The sequence below is a fragment of the Astatotilapia calliptera genome, chromosome 17, assembly GCF_900246225.1.
Source record: "Astatotilapia calliptera chromosome 17, fAstCal1.2, whole genome shotgun sequence".
In the NCBI taxonomy this organism is placed as follows: Eukaryota; Metazoa; Chordata; class Actinopteri; order Cichliformes; family Cichlidae; genus Astatotilapia; species Astatotilapia calliptera.
Window position 1 is genome coordinate 18,690,122 of NC_039318.1, and position 23,508 is coordinate 18,713,629.

General features: G+C 38.7%; 1 protein-coding gene across 1 annotated transcript; it reads left to right on the forward strand.

Moving 5' to 3' along the window:
- Positions 1-1,168: 1,168 nt before the first annotated feature.
- Positions 1,169-22,887, forward strand: myrfl (myelin regulatory factor like). The gene is made up of 24 exons (XM_026147217.1): positions 1,169-1,406; positions 3,011-3,152; positions 4,214-4,307; positions 4,899-4,960; positions 5,501-5,951; positions 6,534-6,746; positions 6,833-7,028; positions 10,760-10,836; positions 11,242-11,352; positions 11,435-11,525; positions 11,629-11,829; positions 12,143-12,251; positions 12,756-12,865; positions 13,257-13,402; positions 15,777-15,938; positions 16,021-16,092; positions 17,016-17,062; positions 17,280-17,435; positions 17,531-17,578; positions 19,020-19,104; positions 20,270-20,344; positions 20,579-20,690; positions 22,415-22,486; positions 22,789-22,887. The coding sequence occupies exons 2-24, from the start codon at positions 3,080-3,082 to the stop codon at positions 22,879-22,881; spliced, it is 2,856 nt and encodes a 951-aa protein (XP_026003002.1). The 5' UTR covers positions 1,169-1,406; positions 3,011-3,079; the 3' UTR covers positions 22,882-22,887.
- The last annotated feature ends 621 nt before the right edge of the window (positions 22,888-23,508 follow it).

Genomic DNA, 23,508 nt, shown 5'->3' on the forward strand with positions numbered 1-23,508 from the left:
TCTCTGCTGCCACCTGCTGGTCAAACAATGACACAGCATGAGCTCAAAAGTACTGCGTGGTTGAAGGTTTCCCTGTTCTTTAACATTCAATTCTTTAACATTCAGTAAAGGAGGGTCAGCCAGACACTGGACCAAGGACTCACTGCTTAAGTATTAGCATCAGCAGGCAGCCCAAGCCACAGCTGCAGGATTTTCCTGCAAATTTGAGGTTATTTCCACAAAAAGAAGCAGGATGATATTTCAGAGATTTACGGTTTTGTTTTTCTTTAAATAAATCCTGCTGGTGACCACCGAAGAGGTTTTGGATCTTCCCTGAAAGAAATTTAATCTGAATGGTGATCTTGATGTTTTAAACCAGCTTTCTTTAGGGAATTTACTGCAAATCTCTGTGTTTTTAAATAGTTTTAAAATTCCTAAAATGAACTAAATCTATCAGGAAAATGAGAAGAAATCACAGCTTTGACATTATGTGTACAACAGGTAAACAGTGTTTAAGAGTCATCAACTGAAGTGTGGCTGTAGTCAGAGGGCTGTAGTTAATGTAGCAGACTGACAGTAGAGAAAGTGTCATGACTCATGAGGAAATAGATACTGGGCTATTCAGGAGAAATTTAAAAGAGAAGCATGTAAAATACCTTTTTGTTATAGGCTATAGGTTACAGATTATGTAACTCAGACAAATTTGTCTGAACTACATATGAGGCACATTTCTGCCTGCAGGTACAGTCACACCACCACCACGCCCCACAAACCCCTGAATTATCGACTCTTTGCGGTCTGAATCTGACGTTTGAAGCCAAACAGCCAATAAACAGATCACGTGTGGTGTGTCGGAGGGAATATTCATCAGAGTACAGAAATGTAATTGTTTGAAACTCACACCGAACCACTTAATCACACATTACACCCTCAGCTTCGCAGATGTATAAATGCGAACTTGAATTTCTGCATAGCAAAGACAGAAACAGCAGCCTCTGATGTGTGGATGCTTTCATTCAGCTTTGTGAAACATCACGAGGTGATGAGGAGAAAGAAAGTACAGCAACATTTACAGAGAGGCTCGGCATGCGTGTGCTTCCAGAATATGACTGGCTGGTTTATGGATGTCCGCCTCTGTCAGGTGTGCGAATGCCTCTTCCTGTTCAAAGCTCAAAGTCCAGCTGACAGACAGAGACAATCCACACAGCACCGCATACAACCACAAGAAAACATTTTTATTCTTTAAAGGAGGGATTTCCCTCGGCTGCACACACAGAGAAAGACGAGGAACAGTGGACACTTTGGGGAGTCTTTGAGGATCTGAAACATGGAACACTGAATCCGTCCTTACACATGGATTGTACCTGAAGACAGCAGCTTGGATAAAGTCTGAAATCACCACTGACTGGCGGCCATCTTGCAGACAGGTGTGTTTGAACAAACATGTCCCAGCAGATCTGAGCTGTTTAAACAGGACATTTCAGGTGATTTATTGACTGCAGGTGTCGTCAGACACGCATTACCAATAAAAACAAATCAAGTGTGTTCTCACTTTTCTGCTTTTAACCATTTTCAGAGTAAGTTGATGAATGAACTGAAATTATAAATACATAATTAAAGCAATCATAAATGGATGCATGCTGTATTTGTGTATAGGCTTTCTCTAAGAAGGCCTTTTCCCTGCAGGTGATTAGACGGAGCAGCTGTCCATCTTCAAAACAAAAAACAGGTTAAAGCAGGCAGCTTTAATTCAATTCAATTTCAGTTATACAGTACTTAATCACAGCAACAGTCACCTGACAGTGCTTTTTATAAAAGACTATACAATAATGCAGAGAAAACTATGAGCACTTGGCAACAGTGGGAAGGAAAAACTCCCTTTTTACAGGAAATAACATCAAGCAGAACCAGGCTCAGGTACGGGCAGTGGTCTTCCGTGACCATTTGGGGGTGACAGGACAAAGACGTGCTGTGGAAGAGAGCCAGAGATTACTAACAAGTAATGATTAAATGCAGATCAGATTCAGGATCGCCTGATACAGCGCTAACTAAACGCTTTATCAAAAAGGAAAGTTTTAAGTTTAATCTTAAAAGTAGAGAAGGTGTCTGTCTGTTTGGTAACATATTCAATAACAGGGAGCCAATGAAGAGAAGTCAGTAGTTCTTTCTAAGATACTGACATGTCCACCTGACTGTGGTTCATCTGCAAACATAGCGTGGATGGTGGCGTGACTGCTTTCTGTGATTCAGACAACAAATACAGATAAAGGTTAAAGTCAGGAACGATGGTGTGTTTTGTTAAATGTAAAGAAATGAGTTTCTACCCCAAGCAGTTAAAGCACATTTAACTACATTCACCCACTGACACACAGTTATACCTAATGGTCTCTCAAACACACACAGACAAGCATCAAGAGCAATTTGGTGTTCAGGATCTGACCTTCTGCTGGCAGGTCATTTGCTTTACCTCCTGAGCCACAGCTGCCTTTTCACACTGAATGGTGCAGTTAACTAAAATCCCTTGCTGTGTGGTTAATCTGTGTGGCAGGATCTATGTGTGTGGTAAACAAGTAAACAATCTGCCTTTTCTTCAGTCTTTGATGGCAATCACAACATTCATGTATGCAGCTCACTAACCAAGCAGTCCACCAGTAGCTCCTAGTGTGGCATTGCATCCTCTCTTCCAAGTCAAGTCATTTCTAGCTCCAAACACCAACATGGCGACAACCAAAACGCTCCAAAAAGCAGGTTATTTACAGTCTGTGCTTCAAGTTTTGCTGCTTTTTAGTTTGAGCTCAGCCTCAAGTATTTTATGTTGTGATCACATTTTGTCTCTTTAATCTCACTATAATGATGCATGCATATATGTAAGTCTGTATGCACCCTTCCTCCTTCTTGGACGGTGGGCCAAAAAAGCTTTGCACAAACATTGTCAACATGCAGCGGTTATTAACATCATCGCCCTGTTGTTGTGTGTGCTGGAAAAAATAATAATAATTCAATAAAAATTTACCTTTTTGTTTATTCTCAGTGTGAAGAGCTCTGCTGGACTTTCTCCTCATCCCGTGCTCTGCCACTGCAGCGCCCCCTACTGTGCTGAATGGATCCTGAAGCCAGCCGGCTGCCAGCCCAGGTCCTGGGAGAGAACGAGGCGCTGCAGCAGTTCTTCAATGGTGGGATATCCTCCTAACATTAGCAGCACGTCACCTGCGAATATCACAGAATGAGTGAAAGCCTGAGGTTTGGATTTAAGGGGTGGGTCGTGCTGTAAGAATCCGTAAGGATGGTTGAGGATTTTCCGGTGAAAGTGCTGATGTCTTTAAGCAGGATAAAATTCTCTTGTGAGGTGACTTTAAGGTTGGTAATGTGACAGTTCCAGGAACGCTTGATAAACCTGTTATTAAGAGGGTTGTATGGACTTCTAAAGATGAGCTTGGAAGAAGGTTTGGATGAGTTACTGGGAAGTTAAGATCCTCAATAAGGACAGTTCAGAAATTCTTAAGGATTTCTACAGAAACATTCCCATGATCTAAAAGAGTCCTGAAAATCTGAGCAGTTCATTGTTGTCTGTGAGTTTCATTTCATTTTAGCCTTCACTTTTAGTCTGACCCTAAAAATAGAAACCCACCAACTGTCAGTAGGTTAACTGGCCACATGTACAGTACCTTATCTAGTTCCATATTGTCACAAAGCTGATAAGATCAAAAATTATTGATCAGTGTGTGTGTAGGTGAACTTTATCACGTGTGAAACTGGATGTTATTCAACACCACTGATTATATCAGAGGGACTTTTGATAAATAATGGAACAAATTATTAAGATGCCTCTGCTCTGCTTTTCTTTATTTTCTGTCATGTAGCTCATATACTTGTGATAAACATCACCAGAGTTTCAAATACTATTGGATCTGTTTGATGTCATAGAGAGCAGATATTCCTAATGCGGTTATTTCAGCCACGCAGCTCTGCTTGTTTATGAGGGGCTGTCAATCAGAGAAAGATGGCTTAAACTGTAAGGCTGGCTGGAAGGATGGCTTTTATTGTGAACTGTGGATCATGCAAAACTACTGTAATGGAAGGATTAAAATCTGGAGGTGAAAATCTGAACTCTTTAACATTTGGTTTGTGTTTGTGACGACTGTGAAAATGTCGTTGTAATTTCCTCTGTGTGTGTGTGTGTGTGTGTGTGTGTGTGTGTGTGTGTGTGTGTGTGTGTGTGTGTGTGTGTGTTCAGGTCAGGATGTGAACGGTGTGTTGGACAGCTCTGTCGCGGTTGACACGAGCATCCTGGAGCAGTACCTCAGCAACGATGTGGACCCCATCAGCTTGTAAGAGTCACCCTCAAAGACACATCGACACTTTGAGATCATGTTTTTCATCTGTTGCTCTTTTGGAGGTGAAAAGGGAGGTTTAAACATTTGAAATGTCCTTTAATGTGGATAGGAACCTTTTTTTAATACCTCTCTAATTTTGTACTTTTTTGCGTATTTTTCTGAGAGTGGCTTTGAGGTACAATTATCCGATTTTATTTCTGTCTGACAGCATGAACTCAGTTCTCCTCCTGTTAGGGTCATGACCCTACAGTTATGATGTAGGGTCTATAAAATGAAGTCCTGACTGTATTTCAATATTTTAATTGCCTGATAATCATTTGAATATATCTCAGTTACAAAGTTCACTATCAGGTGCAGAAGGTTTCCTCGTATTTTGCTGCATGAAACAGCTCATCCTGAAGCTGCAGAACTAAATATGAATATCATCATTTCTCCCTGGAGGAGATTCTGTTAGACAACAAACATTAAGTCAGTGTTCAGCTGGTTGGTTATCACCAAAGGGAAAGCTGTAAATGCATAACACAATTAAACACTTATATTAAATATGAATAAGAATTGCTCTTCATGTTGTTTTTTTCCTCCCAGCATGCTGCCTGAGTCTCCTCCTGATTCGGGCTCAGAGGCCTGGTCACCTGCACAGATTCCAGGTACCATTTACAGACATCAGACATGCATTTTTATATGCAATATTTGCATTTTAAGAGACAACAAATTTCGTTTTTTCACATTCCTTTCTCCCATAGACCGCACGCTGACAAGAGCACTGGTTTTATTAACATTTGAAAAGCAAACCTGATCAAGCACACATGGTGACCCCTTTATAGCTATTCATAACTGAAATAATAATTACAACACCGCACAACTTTAACAGCCCCTTGAGTCTGCAGAAGCGTTCTTCACTTGTAATCTAATAATCTAGTACAAATTATTAATTCCAACAAGTGTAATCTTCCTCGTTATGTGTGAAAAAACTACAAACCTGTTACCTTGGGAGTGAGTGACTGGTTGCTCTTGTTGTGATGATTGTGCCAGCAAAGAGACCTCCCAAACATCAGGCATATGCACATCTGTGCTAATTGTTCAAGATATAAAAATAACAATGACTTGAGGCTCATAATAATCATGTTTTATCGCAAATAATTTATGAAACAAAAAAGCTTTTGTAAGACATTTTCTTCTCTAATCAGGGAACCTCCGCTACATGTCATCCTATTGGTCCAACCAGCCAACCACGCAGGAGGCATTTCAACCCACAAATGCATCTGCTGCTTCCTCCTCCTGTCACTTTAAGGGTCGACGGCCTGCCCCCTCCAACCCCAGCGAGCTGACTCATGATCAGCTTTGTATTTTGGGACTCACAAACACTTATATCAAGTCTGGGAGTCCACCTGCCCCTCCTGCTCCACCTGGACCACCTGCTCCTCTGCAGCAGCACCACACACATAACTCACCTGGACAATCACGCTATCTAAGTTCAGAGAAATACTCGCAATCTTACACCCCACCCACACCTCCTTCTCCACCTTTACCACCTTCAAACATCTATACCACAGCATGCACTGGACCAGGCTTGCTCCCAAATCTAACCACACCCTCTCCAACCCATATGCTGGGCTCTGCCTCCACACTACAAACCTGGTAAGCAGATATTCAGCTTTATGACGCTATGATGTCACAATGTGGTAATTTTATTTTACAATAGGTGGAATTGTTATCATGTAAATGACAGTCTGAATAAATAGTCCTAAAAGTTGACAGCAAGGTAACAGAAACCATGGGATACAATCCAAATCATAAAGATAAAGAAGGCATGGCATGTGTTTTAGAGACAGTCCTGAATTACTTACATTTTAAATCAGTTCTGCAATGACAGAGTGAGTCTGCAAAAGAAGGCTGAGAAAATATTCTTGAATTTAGACTGATTGACAGCCAGAACAAGTGAATGGAGTTTAATCAGTTAAAATAAATATTAAATTATTGTTGAAATGCGGAAAGTTTTTGACATTTAGAATTTAATCCCATTAAGTCACATGATATAGTATGCTACAGTTGCTATTGGTATACACAGAAGACTGTTATTGATATAAAAATGTGTGTGTACATATTATTGGCATAAAAATGCCACGAAGATGAAGCATGTAAAAAGGAAATAGCAGTGGACCTAAGATTAAGCCCTGTGGCACTCCATTGGAGCTTTGAATCTGTCTTCTCCTGTTTCAGCACCTTAGAGAGGAAAAAAAGGAGGAGATCAGAGTCTGAGGAACCATCTGCAGGAGTTGGCACCTCCAGCTCTGATGGTGAAGGAACTCATGGTGGTGTGGGGAGCACTGCAAGTGTTGGTGGAATGGGTGTGGGATCCTATCAACTACTATCTTGGGAACAGTACAGGCCAGAACAGTGGAGCACTTTGCACGACAGCAACTACCAGACACTGTGAGTCAAGGATCAACCCAGTCTCTTACTGCAAAGATAGCCTTTCTTGACCTACAACATGGTTTACCAGCATCACTGTGTTTTAGGTCTCCTCCTGCCTACCACGTTGATACAGATAAAGGCTTCAACTACTCCACAGCTGACGAGTCCTTTGTTTGCCAAAAGAAGAACCACTTTCAGGTCACTGTTCACATTGGTGTGGATGCAGAGCCACAGTACATCAAAACGGCCAGTGGGCCACAGGAAATCGACTTTTTCCAGATAAAAGTGTTCGGGGTAAAGGTGTGTATAGATTTACTTTCAGTTAGAGAAGGAAAAATAATCATGCAGACATTAAACATTAGTTTTAAATCAAAGGAGGTTTACATGCATAATAATACTCTATGAAAATGGTGAAACTCCATTGAGGGGCCAATGAACATTACATGGCTAAGGGTACAAGATAACTTCAGTGGGGTGAAGTCATCCTGTGCCCGTAGGAGAAACACAGCCTCAAAGTATTATGTTCCCACCTCCATTCTGCCAAACACAGTGAGTGCCAAAGACCTTGCAGGCGCTGCAAGATTTCAGTCCATTATGGTGTTTTGCTTTTAGATCATTAATAAACTCCTCACCTGCAGAGATGGGCAGTAACGCGTTACTTGTAATGCGTTACTGTAATCCGATTACTTTTTCCAAGTAACGAGTAAAGTAAGGGATTACTATTGCAAAAACGGTAATTAGATTACCATTACTTTCTCATAGGAATGCTGCGTTACTGCATTACTAAAACCGTTTTTTTTTCTGCGAGAATAATAATAATAATAATAATAATAATAATAATACATTTTATTTAAATAGTGCCTTTCAAAGCACCCAAGGACACTGTACAACAGATAAAAACTGGAAATATACACAATGATAAAAATAGAAGATAAAAGTTAAAACATACAGAAATTTAAGAATAGGCAATTTTAAACAGATGAGTTTTGAGGGTGGACTTAAAAAGAGAGAATGAACTAATATTTCTGAGGTCCGGGGGTAGGGAATTCCAAAGTCGAGGGGCAGAGCAGCTAAAGGCCCTCCCTCCCATTGTGATCAGACGAGCAGAGGGAACAGAGAGAGAAAGAGAAGATGAAGATCTGAGGCAGCGGGATGGGAGCTTCATCTGTAATAAGTCAGAGAGGTACGGTGGAGAGAGAGAATGAATAGCCTTGAATGTATACAGAATTATTTTAAAATGGATGCGAAATTTGACCGGGAGCCAGTGAAGTTGCTTCAGGATTGGGGAGATGTGGTGGGTAGAAGAAGTCCTAGTAATAATACGGGCAGCAGAGTTCTGGACACGTTGGAGCTTGTTGATAGATTTTTGTGTAAGGCCAAATAATAATGAGTTGCAGTAGTCAATTCTAGAGATAACAAGATTATGGATGAGAATGGCAGTGGCGTGAGGTGTGAGGAAGGGGCGGAGGCGATTAATGTTACGGAGTTGGAAATATGCTGCACGTGTAATATTATTGATATGTGAGTTAAAGGATAATGTGCTATCGAGAATGACACCCAAGCTTTTCACAGAGGGAGAGATAGGGACCAGCGAGTTATTGATGGTGAGAGAGAAATTGTTAATTCTGGATAGCAGTCGTTTAGTGCCAACCAGAAGAAGTTCCGATTTATTGCTGTTGAGTTTAAGAAAGTTGGAGGAGAACCAAGAATTAAGTTCAGCTAGACAGAGGATGAGGGAGGGTGGAGGAAGAGTAGAGTCAGGTTTGGTAGAGAGATAGAGCTGGGTGTCATCGGCGTAGCAGTGGAACTGAATATTATATTTACGAAAAATATGTCAGAGTGGAAGAAGGTAGATGATGAAAAGAAGGGGCCCGAGGACAGATCCCTGGGGCACCCCAGTGGATAAAGGAGAAAGCTGAGAAGTGAAGGATTTTAATTGAATGAACTGAGTGCGGTCAGATAGGTATGATTTAAACCAGGCTAGTGGAGTGTGAGAGAGACCAATAGAAGCTAATCTGCTAAGGAGAATGGGATGAGAGATGGTGTCAAAAGCTGCACTCAGATCAAGAAGGATAAGGATGGAGAGGAGACCAGAATCAGCTGCTATAAGAAGGTCGTTTGTTATTTTTATAAGAGCAGTTTCAGTGCTATGTAGAGGACGAAAGCCAGACTGGAACTGTTCGTAAAGGTTATTATCAGTTAGGTGAAGATGGACTTGTGAAGCAACTATTTTTTCAAGGATTTTTGAGAGAAATGGTAGATTGGAGATAGGACGAAAATTATTAAAGTTGTTGGGATCTAGACCAGTTTTTTTCAGAATTGGGGTAATAGCAGCAACTTTGAAGGAAGCAGGAACAGTTCCAGTGGTGAGTGAAGAGTGAATAATAGCAGATATGAGGGGAAGGAGAGGGAGTAAGCAGGCTTTGACGAGGACAGTGGGGATAGGATCGAGCTGGCAGGTAGAAGGCTTTGATTTATGGATGAGATCAGCAATATCAGCTAAGGATGGAAGTTGAAAAACAGAGAGGAAGTGAGAAGGGGGAGAAGTTAGGACAGAGAAGCTACATTGAGCATTAGGGTCCAGGTCTAAGTGTATTTTATGAATTTTATCAATAAAGAATAGCATTAGAGCATCACAGAAGTTAGATGAATAGAGATGAGCAGGGAGAGAATCAGGTGGCCTGTTAAAAGAGTTGAATAGTGAGAAAAGGGTCTTGGTAGAGTTCTCACTTGAGCAGACAATAGCAGAGTAATAAGCAGATTTGGTTTGACTAATACATTCCTGGTAAAACAGAACAGAATGTTTCATGACAGTGACGTAAGCGAGTTCCACGTTTGTGACAACAGCTGTGTGCAGATCAACAATGGATAACATATCGAGTGCAGGAGAGAGTATAAGCGTGCAGCGTTTAAAGCGTGGAAATACTGACCTTATTTTGAGTTTGATTCCATAAAAAGTGACAAAAACATTAGTGTCCGCTGTGCGTGGGAAGAAAACTTCTTTTTCAGCGAACCCCCCCCCCCTAAACTTCCAAGCAAGCACCGAGTGCACTATGACGTAATGGGAAACTCACAGAGAAACTCGCGGATTCTTCCACTGATAACTGCGGCACACCTGCACCAGGGTAAACCTCTGCCTACCCTACTCCTGCTTTACAGGTGAAAATAGAGCAAAAGGACCACTAGTCTTTGATTTTATTCATTTTCTGCTGTGTTTTACTTGCATCTGTTTGAAAGAGTGAGTGTAAACACACACACAAAAAAACTATTTTTTGTGCTGGAATGTGCAGAAATTAGGTTTAAATATTAAACAAATTTCTTCCAGTCAGAGAATGTTGCATATAATTACATTTTTGCTTGATGCATAAAGTTAAAAGATTAAAACTAATAAAAAAAGTTTTAAAAAGAGACCTTTCCATTTGATTACATTTTGTATGATGGATTATGTAGAAAAAGTAGAATTGGGCTGAAAGACCTATCGCTTTATCACCTCTTCAGGTTGTAAATCGTGTTTTTAAAAAGTAACTAAGTAATTAATTACTTTTGAAAAAGTAATCAGTAAAGTAACAGGATTACTTTTTGGGGGAAGTAATCAGTAATTAGTTACTGATTACTTTTTTCAAGTAACTTGACCAACACTGCTCACCTGTAGTTTTGGACTAAACCACCACCTTTCTTATGATCCATGAGGCAACCTCTTGCATGGAGCTCCAGACTGGACATTTGATGGTCATCTTCTATTTATTTGATTTCCAAATAATCACAATAACACTTGCCACCTTCTCATCAAGCTTCTTACTGATGCTCTTGGTAAATGGTAAATGGCCTGTATTTATATAGCGCTTTACTAGTCCCTAAGGACCCCAAAGCTCTTGTAGCTCATTTCTGCCGTGTTCAGGTCTAAAATCTTGTTCCTACCATCCTTTGACAGCACTTTGGTCTTGTCCACCCAATTCATACATGCAAATACTTAGTATGCTTTCCGACATTACTCATCTGTGTAATGTTTGTTTGTCTCCTTCTTATCAAAGCTGGAAACTCCAAGTCACCTTGTGACCATTGAACAATCTCAACCTGACCGCAGCAAAAAACCCTTTCATCCAGTCAGGTATGTAACAGTATTAAAGTCCATATTTTTGACCAGATACATATGACTTAACTACTGTAGAAAAGCTTTTCTTTTGCCTGAATAATGTTTGAGCCTTATTGTCTTCATGGAAGACAGTACAGTATGATGTACAGCAGTTCAATGTTTAAGAAAGCAGCTGGGTGTTGAAGGAGAAAAGCATTTTAGAGCATTCCATTTTTTTTCCAACACTCCATTTTTCAAGACCAAAACTGTCTTATCCTGAATTCGATAAGCAGAAGACCTTGTATGGATTGATTTGATTTAGGCCTTTGTTGTCAAATTATTTAGCCTCTGGCAAGCTATCTAGACTACCAAATGGCAGATGATAGAGTTAAAAATGTGGCAAATACAGCATTTTAAACATAATGCTATCAAAACTTCCAGGGTCAGTCTACCCGGTGGCAAAATAACCAGAGTAACACTTGGCCGACTGCACTTCAGCGAGACGACGGCCAACAACATGCGAAAAAAAGGCAAACCAAACCCTGACCAGAGGTTTGTAAATGTATAAATATAAAAAAATTAATGAAGGCATAACAGCAGTAGATAACAATAATAATTGTTTGTGCTTATTCAGGTATTTTCAGATGGTGGTTGGTCTGTATGCTGTAGTCAAAGATGAGAGTTTTCCCCTGACAGCTTTGGTGTCGGAGAAGATTATTGTCAGGGTAAAAAAATACATCTATGAACCAAAAATTGATAAACCAATAACTCAATGACTGTATTAAAAAGTTTAAGATTCCATTAAAAATAAATAAATCTTTGCCACAGGCGTCTAACCCTGGTCAGTTTGAGACGGATGGGGACACAATGTGGCAGCGCGGAGTGGTGCAAGAAGATTTGGTGTGTCAGGGTCGGGTGGGCATCAACACCGACTCCCCTGATGAGGCACTGGTTGTCTGCGGTAATGCCAAAGTGATGGGCACCATCATGCAGCCATCTGACTGTCGCGCTAAGGAGAACATACAGCAGGTGAAAAAAATTTCATTATCTGAATATCTAAATGATGAGTTTTGTCCATTTGTAGCAGGTAGCTTTTTCATTTGTGGTTGATGTTCGACTCTCTAGTCTTCTGTAGTAGTATCTACATCAGCACAGAAATCTGTAGAATCTGAATCGACAGTTAAGTAGTTTTAGTATAATTAAAAAAGGCAATGTCTTAAAGACCACCACTGATATCTTTGGCATTTATTCAGTGGTTCAGCTGAATTCTGTTTGTCCTATTGTCCCTCTGACTTTACACATTAAAAATGACCAAAAATGTGTTCCTCTTTTTGCTTATTAGGTCGACTCTGAGCAGCAGCTGAAGAGAATTAATCAGATGAAGATAGTCGAGTTTGATTATAAACCAGAGTTTGCTTCCAAAATGGGAATAGACCACACCCACCAGACAGGTGCTGCAATTCATCATGCTGATCATACCATATGTTTGAATCTTTCTATTCTCCTCTGAGACGAGTGGCCCAATCTTGATGAAACGTTGCATAAACATTGCCTAGGGCATTGCGAGTGCCAACATCAATATGGTGTCTATAAATATTTTGTACAAATCCCACAATATTTATATATATTTATATATTTGGCAAATCAATTGAGCACCAAATTGTGACCTTACAACTGCATTCACCATGCACACATTTGGTGACAAGATGACAACAATGTGGTGATAAGAACACAACATTTGGGTGACCATCTTCATGTCATGAGACACTTTATGAAGCAACCCTTTGGGTAGCCAGTCGTCTAGTCTTGGGTCAAGCTCTATACACCAGTAAATTTACCCCCAAAAATATGGATTTTAATACTATAACAAAATAATATGAAAAATATATCAATAGATATATATATATATATAAAATATATATACTATATTTATCCATGTGTCTTCTGATATTAAGGTATTATAGCTCAGGAGGTGAAAGAGCTGCTGCCTTCTGCAGTGAAAGATGTTGGAGATGTCATCTGTTCTGACGGAGAGAAAATTAATAACTTCCTCATGGTGGACAAGGTAAGAAGTGCTTACATATGAATTTTGTGTATTGTTGCACCCCTAATACATATATATATATATATATGTGTGTGTGTGTGTGTGTGTGTGTGTGTGTGTGTGTGTGTGTGTGTGTGTGTGTGTGTGTGTGTGTGTGTGTGTGTGTGTGTGTGTTTTGTTTTTTTACTGATACTCTACATTTATGCTACTCTTCAAATACAACCAAATTTAGGTTACTTTAGTGATTTTCAAATCTTACATTGGTTGCATGCACACACAACACAAGGAAAAAAATGGTTGTCATTAGAAGAAACATTTAAGATAACATTTTGAAAGTATAATGGTTGCCTGACAACTACATCCTGCAGTGATCTTAGCAACCAGCACTAATGCCCTCCCTCTCCTCTTCCAGGAGCAGATCTTCATGGAAAATGTGGGCGCAGTGCAGCAGCTGTCAAAGCTCACTGACAACCTGGAAACTCGTATCAACGAACTTGAGGTCTGGAACCGTCGACTGGCAAAGCTGAAGAGTCTGACGGGTAGTCTACGATCCACTGGGTATTTACCTTCATCCATCTATCACTTAGTTACATCCATATGTATTCAGAGAATGACACTTTTTCACACACTTCTTGTGTGAAGAATTCAGGTTTGGGAGATTCAACAAAACTGTGTTAAGCTGCTTTCATACACAGTTTTCATTTTGTGAGGCTCAAACCGATAAGGATTGTTCTGCTTCGATAAAGATATTTTGCAGTTGATGACAGTCTGAAGTCTTGAAGCCATGCACATCACCAAATGCTGTGTCTATCAGGGAGAACAGCCCTAGCCATGGAAGAACCACTTCCAGTGGTATGAGAAAGCATTTGACCCCTTCCTGATTTCTTAGTTTCAGCATATTTGCCACACTTGTTCACAGATGTTTCAGATGATCAAACAAAATCTAATATTAGGCAGAGTTAACCCAAGAAATTTTTTGATGCATGCCCAATCATCCAGGTAAGGAAATGCCTGAAATTTCATTTTGTTCATCTGGATGTTGCGTTTTCAGTGGGAGAAATGTTTTGTCACTCATCCAAGTGAATTCTTCAGTCTTAAATTGAAGTCGTCTTTCTATTTCAAGAATTCTTGAAAGAGTAGCGTAAAATGGCTGACAAGTATTTTTGAGTATGATGGGACAATCTTTGCACGCCTATATTTAGGCAGTTCTGCCATTCTTCTTTGTAGAACCTCTCAAGTTTCATCAGGTTGGATGGGGAGTGTTGGTGCACATTTTCTGATTTCTTCAGAAATGTTTAATGAGGTTCAAGTCGGGCGCTGGCTCGGCCAGGACTTTCACAGAGTGGTCCTGAGGCCGCTCCTTTGTTATCTTGGCTCTGTGCTTAGGGTCGCTGTCCAGTTGGAAGATGACCCTTCACCCCAGTCCAAGGTCCAGAGTGATCTAGAGCAGGTTTTCACCAATTCTCTATACAGTGCATTCATCTTTTCATTACTCCTTTCTAGTGTCCCGCTTCCTGCTGCTGAAAAACATCTCTGCAGCATTACGCTGCCACCACTACAGTAGAGATGGTTTTGGCCAGGTAATAAGCAGTGCCTGGTTTATTCCAGAAAACACTTGGCATTCAAGTCAAAGAGAATTTTGTTTTTCATGGTCTGAACATCCTTCAGGTGCCATTTACTGAGGAGTGGATTCTGTCTGGCCACTCATCATCATTGGTGGGAGCTGCAGAAATGATTGTCCTTCTGGAAGGTTTTCCTCTCTCCACAGAGCAACAAAGGCTCTCTGTCAGAGTGACCCTTGAGTTCTTGGTCACCTCCCTGACTAAGGTCCTTCTAAGCCAATTACTTAGACTGGCTGGTGGTCAGCTCTAGGAAGAATCCTGTTGGTTCCAAACTTCTTCTGTTTTTGAATGATGGAGGCCGCTGTGTTCACTGGAGATTTCAGTGTTGCAGACCTTTCTCTGTACCAATTCCCATATCTGTGCCTAGTTACAATCCTGTCTCAGAGGTCTACAAACAATTTCTTGGACCACAGGTGGACTCCAAATGACTTACAGAAACATCTGACAGATTATCAGAGGAAACATGATGCACTTGAGCTCAATTTTGAGTGTTATGTATGTACTTGTAATAATTGTATTCTTTATTTTTAACACATTTGCAAAAATGTCAAGCAAACCTTTTCCATTCAACTAAGTGAAAGGGTTTGTCTTAGCAAACCTTCTTAACTGTTACATTTATGAGTTCAATTTCACAAGTTGTTGAATGCTAAAATGGATCAAAACAGAATATTACAATATCATAAAATGCATCCTTTAAAGGAAATCTAATATTTAAAAGGATGCATTTCATAATTTCTCTTAAAATAACTCCATTATGGTTATGTCTAAAGGCAGAGTCCTACTACAAAGTATATAGCACCATGGAAAATGACTCATGAAGTCTTTATTGCAACATTACTGTACTTTATCAGTGCAAAGCACAGGTCAAGGACAACTGAGATTCTGAAGGCTACTGTGGGTAACACTGAAAGGCATTAATAGACAAGAAATCACCACAGGTAACAGATGATATAACATCCAAGGGATCAGTTACTATAGCTTTAGGTCTTATCTTGGGCTAGTTGAAACGCATCTTAAGAAATGTATATAGTACCTTAAGCCGATATCCCTGTAGAAAGTTGAAGGACTGTCGTTCACCTCTGTACAAAATAACCTCTTAACTTTGCTAAATGTCATGGATAGACTCATCACTATTCAAATAAATATAGTTTATTGTTATAATCTTGAAGGAGCTCTATCTTCCATCCTTCAAGAAGCATGTGGAGGGATGGATTTCAGGAGCAGGAGTAGAGTTTTAATTTTCTTCCTTTTTTTGGGAAAATTTATTCTGTGATTTGAAAATGAAGCAGTGTTTATGTTATTTCTAACAGGAGACCTCAGAAACACAGCAGCATGTCGACAATATCAATACCTGATGCATGTAAGACTGAAAAAGTGCAAAGGGAGGAGAAAAGTCACAAATACAGTCGGTGCCTGCGGCATAAAGTCTTCCAGATAAGCGTCTTCGCTCTGCTGGCCACTATGGCTTTCTGGTGAGATATGATGTCACTTAGAAATGATATGTTAAATTAAGAAAGAAAGAAATTCTATTTTGTAATGTGTTTGTGTGTGCAGTGTCATCTCCATCACCACTCTATACCTAGTTAACATGAAGGAGGAAGATTTTGGAACCATTCCTGGAAACAGGTAAACAATAACAGCTTTCATAGTGATTCCTCGTCACTGAAACAGTTCCAGATCACCATCATTACATATGTTGTTTCAGATACACTAAGGCAGTGGTTCCCAAACATTTTTTGCTAGCCCCCTCCCCCTGGTCACGTCATGTGCAGGGCATTTTTGTTTTTGTTTGTTTGAAACCTACTGTGCATTTATTTGAATACTTCCAAAAGAATCATTCTCAGGCTGGTTAAACTTCCAGTGGATTTTAGAACTTTCACAGAGAAAGTAATGGAAACCACACCATAACAGATCAATAACTATCCTCTTGTTGTAGATAGGTCATCTCAGAGATTCGCGTGAGATTCTCTTGGCTGTTCTGATTGTTTTTGATGCATTTATGCTATATGATGACATTTGTCTCAATATGGACATTTATTGAGAAGAAGTCTACCCTCTTCTCTTACGTTAGCCTTGCCATTGTTCCGTAGCCACCAGGTAGCCTCATGTGTGAAATGGCCCTTAACTAACCCTCCAAACATAACTGGTATTTTGTTTTTTGTCTTCATTTATGTCCATCGTCACAGAAATGCTGTACAGTTTAGTTATTTTATACATATTTTGGTCAGAACATAATATATCATCTTCAAATTTCTATTAGTTGGCTAGCTTCCTGATAACTCTACTTCACTTTGTAAAGCAAAAAAAAATCCTAAATATCCAGACTTTATTATAGCACCAGGGGAGACAGCCACACTGATCATTTTATTGGACTTGGACTATTTTTAAGTGTCAAAGTTTGTTTGTTTGGCAAGCTCCAGCATTATTTACCCCTTGAAATGACAAATGAAAATGAAGGGTGCTAAAAAGTTCTGAAATGTAGTACTTGTTAGCTTGTCTCCATTATTATTGTTATGTTAACCAACAAGTTTTATGTTTTTGTGTGTTAGTAATACTACTGAGACTCCTCTGCAAACCTCATCATGGACCAGCACAGGTAATGTTATGCCTTTTAACACTGAGTCTAAAGCCAAAAGGACAAAGACAAATAATGGTGTAAATAGTATTATAAGCATTTAGAGATCAGATAGAGACCTAAATACACTCACCTAAATACTCGGATTAAATTATTTCAGAGTTTTTTCAGTGCTTCTGAATTCCAATAGCAGTGGCAACAGAGAAAACAAAGTAATAATACGATAAATCTCTTCCAGTCCTGCCAACTGGTAGTCCTGGCCTCTGGCCCCCTGCTGTGGACTTCTGTGATCTGCTATACTGTGATAAGGTGTACTGCTGCCCTTCATCAACAGAGGGAACCACTAACTCAAACATCAACATCTCCAAATCAACAGAAATACCTGTTATGAAAGGTAAAGTTATTTCACTCTCTAGTTCTTGCTTACGTTAAAAGAAAATTTCATCATAACTGATTTTTGGTTCACCATTTGATATTTCTGCTCCTCAGAAAAAAACATTGAAGATTTTTATGGACAACTGAAAAGTGCTGGAGACTGTGAGTAAAATTTTATATAGTTTCAATTCATATATTAAAGTTATTGAGAGATCTTTGACTGATTTTAACTTAGAAGGGAAAAACAAAGTGTTTGTTACGACCCGGCTCAAAAGCCGCAACATAAAAAAAGGAGACGAACAACAGAGTGTGGGTGAGAAGAATTCAAAAGATCCTTCAACAAGGATTCATGAAGCCTCACCTCCACCAGAGATACTAGTACCCCAGCCTAGGCCTGGGCCTGGCAGTGGGCGAGAGCTCGGTTTCAGAGCACACCGGGTCTTAATGCATGCAACTCCTCTGGGTTCAGCATGAATGCACCAAATGGCTCAATCCTCCTCTGGTCCCACAGGAGGAGCCATAGGGGTTTAATACTTTGTGGACTGATTGTAAGCAGATGCCTTGGTGGATCAATCTTCAGTTGCCAAAACTGGCTATAGGGACATCTGTTTAAATAGTTCGGGTTTCTGATCCTATCAGTATTACTTAGAAGGCAAACAGAGCTTGGATGGAGTCAGGGAGGAGACCCTCCCAGCTCCAGCTGCTTTTCAGTCCCGCTGATGCCGATCGCGTTCCCTCTGAAGGCCTGCTTGGTTGCGTGGCCTAGCCGTCAAGCCCTCCTCCTTCAGTCCCAATGTTATCAGCAGCTCGCCTCTAATCCATGCATTTAGTAAATAACTGGATTTTTTATGCTTTTTTATGCTAATCTTGAGAGGAGAGAGGCTGGCCACAATGCGTTTATCTCTCTTCCATGTAGATGTACTAGAATAGGAAGGAAGCCAAATCCTTGAAAGTTATAATCTTACACAGCAAAAATGAGCAGAGAAAAAGCCAAAAAATATACCCAGAAAACCAATATAAAACCAATTCGTGGGTCCACAGTGTTTGGGCGGTGGTTGCTCTTCTGCCATCTATTGCTGCAATATGTAACTTAATGTAAGAACTAGAGTAAGAACAACACCAAATGTTCCTAGGAGCCATTTTTTACATTATTTGCCCACATGTAGCCTCCTCTCTCTCCTCCCCTTTCTTGATGTCCATGACATTCCTTGTGGTTTTGGGTTGGGGAACAGTCTTTTGGGCAATAACAGTGAGACTTGGAGTGTGAGTGCCCTGCCTGATCTGAACCTGATTGGCATGAGGTTTCATAAGTGCATGTAGCAGCAGTATATACTGGGTCACAGGGAAGATGATGCATTGCCTAATGTTTCTAGTCCACTAAAATAAAGGATGTTTATTACATGTTAAACTTGAACCTTGAATTCCTGGACTTGGATTTTTGATGCTGTTTCTGGTCATAAATTTCATAATTTTTCATTTATCATCATTTACTTGCATGAGAACTGCAGTCTGAGTGACACCAGTAATGCTCCTATGATTTTCTTTGTTCTTTTTCTTTAAAAAAAAAAAATAAATTATACATCTGTTTTTCTGTTTCTATCAGGGACGAACACCACTATCCACTCTATCACGATCAAAGAAAGCCAGCTGGTGATTGACAGAAAATACTGCCTAAGAGACGAATGTGGGTAAGTAGAGAAAGCGAACATAAACACACTGTGATTGTATGCAGGTTATAGACTGTTTAGTATATTCTTCATTTGATAACACTGCTGTAAAAAGGGTGTTTCAGCTTTTGCGAGCTTGTTAAATAACCAGATTCACCATGAGAGCCAAATAAAGTGGACTTTGTCCCAATATCAAACATTTATGGGTTAAATCTCATCCTAAGCCCATGGCTCTCCAAGTGCAGCTCGTGGGCAAATTGGTGGCCCTTGTTTATTCTTTGTGTGGATCGTGGGCGTAACAAAGAAAGAATGCACTCCCAAAATCTTCTTTGGCCACTCTACACCTTTGAGCTGTCATTTTAACTATTGCCTTTATTTTCAGTGGTCACGGAATATGAATATGAACATGTAGAGAACCACTAGCAAAATTTAATTTCAAATCTCGTAAATTTTAATTTTAAGGAGTTCCTTGTTATACTTCTATCACCAGCAAGTTGTAAAAAATCTGCTGAGGTTTTCCTATGTCAACATTTTATTTCTATGGCGCTTGCCAACTGTTATTTTATCTGTAATGCTTGTGATTTTGGTATATAATTGCTTGTAAGGTGTCCCTGAGTGCCTTAAAAAGCACGCTCAAATAAAATGCTCTTATTATTACCTTTGCTGTTGCAGAGTTCTCCCATAAAGTTCACTATAGGATTCTTTGAGAGTCATGTCACTCTCTTCTAAAGCACTACGTTAAATGTCTTTATATAGACTCAATTATTGCAAAATAGTTCCACAGTGAAAGTTTTCACACCTTTGTGATGTAACTGTCTCCATCTACTGGACGTCCTTCTTAGATCTTTAGCAAGGAGACACTTTTGTAAAAAGAGTGAGAAGACTGCGAAAAGGTAGTTTGTTGTAAGAGAGATTTAAACTTGAGACAGTAAAGTTCTGCGTGATTTACATTTATGTAAATCATATAAACTTAAATGATATTTTAAGAAAACAGGCTGCAGTAATGCTTGACTGTGCATGTGGAGTGGATGTCGATGTCAAAGTCAAAAAGACCTTTAATCTTAAATGCCAGTAAAATCTCAATTAAATTTTGGCAGGTCCTCAGTAATGATACATGCTACCTCGTGCTATTAATTAAATATGTAGTAAAAATAAATAACGTTATACTTCTGTTGTTTCCTTTAAGCCCCAGTCGATACATCTTCAGAGTTCCTGTCAGTGAGTTTGTTCCTGTCAACATGAAAGTAACCCTGCTCATGAAGTAAGTATCCTAATATACTCACACATGCTATTAAAACATGTATTATTAATATTATTATTCTTGTTATTCTTATTATTATTATTTATATTTAAGCTTAATCTATTCCCTTTTTATCTGCTAATGTTGGAATGACACTTTAGATTTTCAAATGCTAATTTACATGCGACATTGAAATAAATTGACATAAATGTTATTTTCTGTTTGTGTATATAAATCTGTGTCTGGTTTATGTAGCTCTACAGAGGAGTTGGTAGTCCATCTGTGCAATTTTGATGAGTCCACAGTCTGTTCTGCTCAGCTGGATATCAGCGCTGTGTCTGACAGCAGATACCCATCAAATACACAGGTCAGAATCAATAATCTGTTTCCCTAAACGTCACTTATATACAGCATGCAAGTATAAATGTAAATGTAAAAGCTTCACACAAAACAATAGGATAATTAACAGGGTTTTTCTTTATTTGTAAGCTGAGCTTTTATCTTCTTTAGAACATAAATGCCATTTTTAAAATAAGGGAATCTCCTCGTTGTTTTTCATTAATTTAAGGCTTTTTCATCTTTAAGAATATAAGTCAATATTAAGTATAACTTCTTATCATTTACATGAAATTTGAAAAAAAATGTTTTAATAGATTAAATTCATCCAGACTTTGGAACTTAAAAAAAAAATAAAAAAGTAGAATGGTTTGCTCTAATTCATGAAAATTAAAAAAAAAAAAAATATATATATATATATATATATATATATATATATATATATATATATATATATATATATATATATATATATAAATTATTGTTTACTATGTCTATGTTATAAATATGAGACAATCCAGAAATGTGTTTAATATCTAATTGTTTACTGTGACGCTGTGTATTAAAACACAAAAGCCTGTGTGAAGATGCAAATTAATGGATCATTTTTCATCGTTTTTTTGTTACATTGCTGGTCAAAATCAATCCACCCATTCATCAGTTTTCTTCCATTTATCAGGCCTGGGTTGTTCGGCAGTTAGGCAGAAATTTGTTTTGAGGGTCGCTGAGGTTCCAGTTCACTAACTCAGTCACTGTGGCAGTTAATAATGCAGGAAGTGTGGGCCAATCACTGATGAATAATGAATGTGTGGCAGGTTTTCTTCACAGTGGGATGACAACATGCTAATCACAGTAACACTTAAACCTTGATATACAGAGGACTGTCCAGAAGACCAAACATACGAATACTTTGTCATACGTTTACATTTATGTCGAGGTTTTCTTTCTACTAAGTGAGTTTTGAGGCATGAAATGAATCAGTCCTGATTCTGGAATAAAAAAGAAGAAATAAACTTATCTGGATCTGTGAAACTTACTTTGAGTGAATTTTCAGCCTTGTCAAAGTAATTATCAAGGGCAGCGCTGATGAAAATCAACCCAGCTGTAGAAATCGTTTGATTTTGCCCTTGTTTTAAAGTTAAATACTAAGTCTCTTAAAAACTATATTATATTTATCAAAAACCATTTAATTATTCTTAAAAATTAAGTAAAGCTTCATCAATAATTCAGAATAATTTTGAACTTCTAACTTTGGGAATGAATTTAGTTCATTTGGGGAAGTTTGAAGCCTTTTTCTTTCTTCTAATATGAAGTGATGAGTTTGGCTTATCTTCTTAAGACAAAATGAGAATTTTACTAATATTCCTTCCAATCTTACAAACATATAAAATCTGGGGTACTTTTAGCACTTCGGTATCAATTGGCCCAAATGTCACAAGCCAGACTTCTTATGGTTCATGACAAGTGTAGTGTGGGCATCTGTGGCCCATGCTACACTTGTCAAGGAGGAGAACTGGCAGATGAGTTGCAGCAACCAGGCTCTTAATTGCTATCTGAGTAGGTATGGCCATTTTTCACTTTTATGGGCTAATTCCCCAAATGAGCAAAGAAGTGATCATGATAACATTCATTCAGAATTAGCTTCAAATAATTGTTTTTCTGACCTTAATGTGACATTTTTTTACTGTTTCCATTGAAAATTAGAGGTTTTGCTGAATAAATAGTAACTGACCTTTTTTGGCCTTTTTTCGGCAGGGGGAACATGAATGGCCTCTTCATGTGGCTCGCCTTTATCAAAGCTGGTATCACTTCCGCTCAACAGTGGCTGTAAGAAACCAAAAATTATTAATTTTTCTTCTATAAAAGACCTACATTTCACTGGTTATGAAACCTTAAAGACACACAGTCCTCTTCTTGCTGCATGAACATGAAAACACTATTTAAACAATCCTCACTTTTACTAAGAACATTGATGGAAACATTAGTGTTATAAAAACATTTTATTTTATGTTGCCTGTCATAGAAATTTTCATTATTGATGTTATTTATATAAATATTTTCACAGAAACATGGATCCTACAGACTGTTGGGCTATAATAATGTATATGCTTATCAATATCTTTCTTCAGGGTCAAGCAGACTGCAGTACCAACTATCAATACGCAGGGGCGCTCTTCACAGACTACCACTTCTACTTCTACAGACACTGCACGGAATTTTAGAAACATAATTACAGACAAATTACAAAAACATGTTTATGGAAAATTTGCTTTATTTCTGCAAAGATGACAATTAGAGAAATCCAAGTATGCTCCAATCACTTCTGCAAGTTTTTATGTTTGGTTGTTTTGTTTTGGGGGGTTTCGCGGGGGGGGGGGGGGGATGGGGGGGCAGGTTTGTTATTCTAGAAAAATGGCTGGTTAATTAAAAAAAAAACAAAAAAACGACAAGTTGAAAACATTAACTTTGACGTTGTATTATTTAATGTATTTTACTCATATCTTTGTTTTGTGCTAACTTTTACACAGACTGGCAAACATGGAAATGCCAAAAATAAAAAACATTACAACGACCCATCTTCCAATCAGAGAGGGGGAGTCAGAGATGGGATTTACTGTGACTGCAGTTCAGACAGGATAAGTGTAGGCACACATGCGGGGATCATCGAGATTTTAAAAAAAGTATATTTCTGCCATGTGAAAATTTGTTTTTTATATGCATTTTTAAATTGTCTATTTTTCTGCCTTTTCTCAAATATTTGTTTTTGTTTTTCTTTGATATGAGCAATTTTACCTCCTTGTGTCTGTGAAACTGTTAAAATGTAGATAGATATAAAAATCCTTATATAC

Bases quoted from the DNA above. Each gene is read 5' to 3' on its own strand.
- myrfl (XM_026147217.1), top strand. From the start codon at position 3,080: ATGGATCCTGAAGCCAGCCGGCTGCCAGCCCAGGTCCTGGGAGAGAAC. The intron at 3,153-4,213 runs GTGGGATATCCT...GTGTGTGTTCAG, and splicing joins GCTGCAGCAGTTCTTCAATG to GTCAGGATGTGAACGGTGTG. The intron at 11,830-12,142 runs GTGAAAAAAATT...TTTGCTTATTAG, and splicing joins CTAAGGAGAACATACAGCAG to GTCGACTCTGAGCAGCAGCT.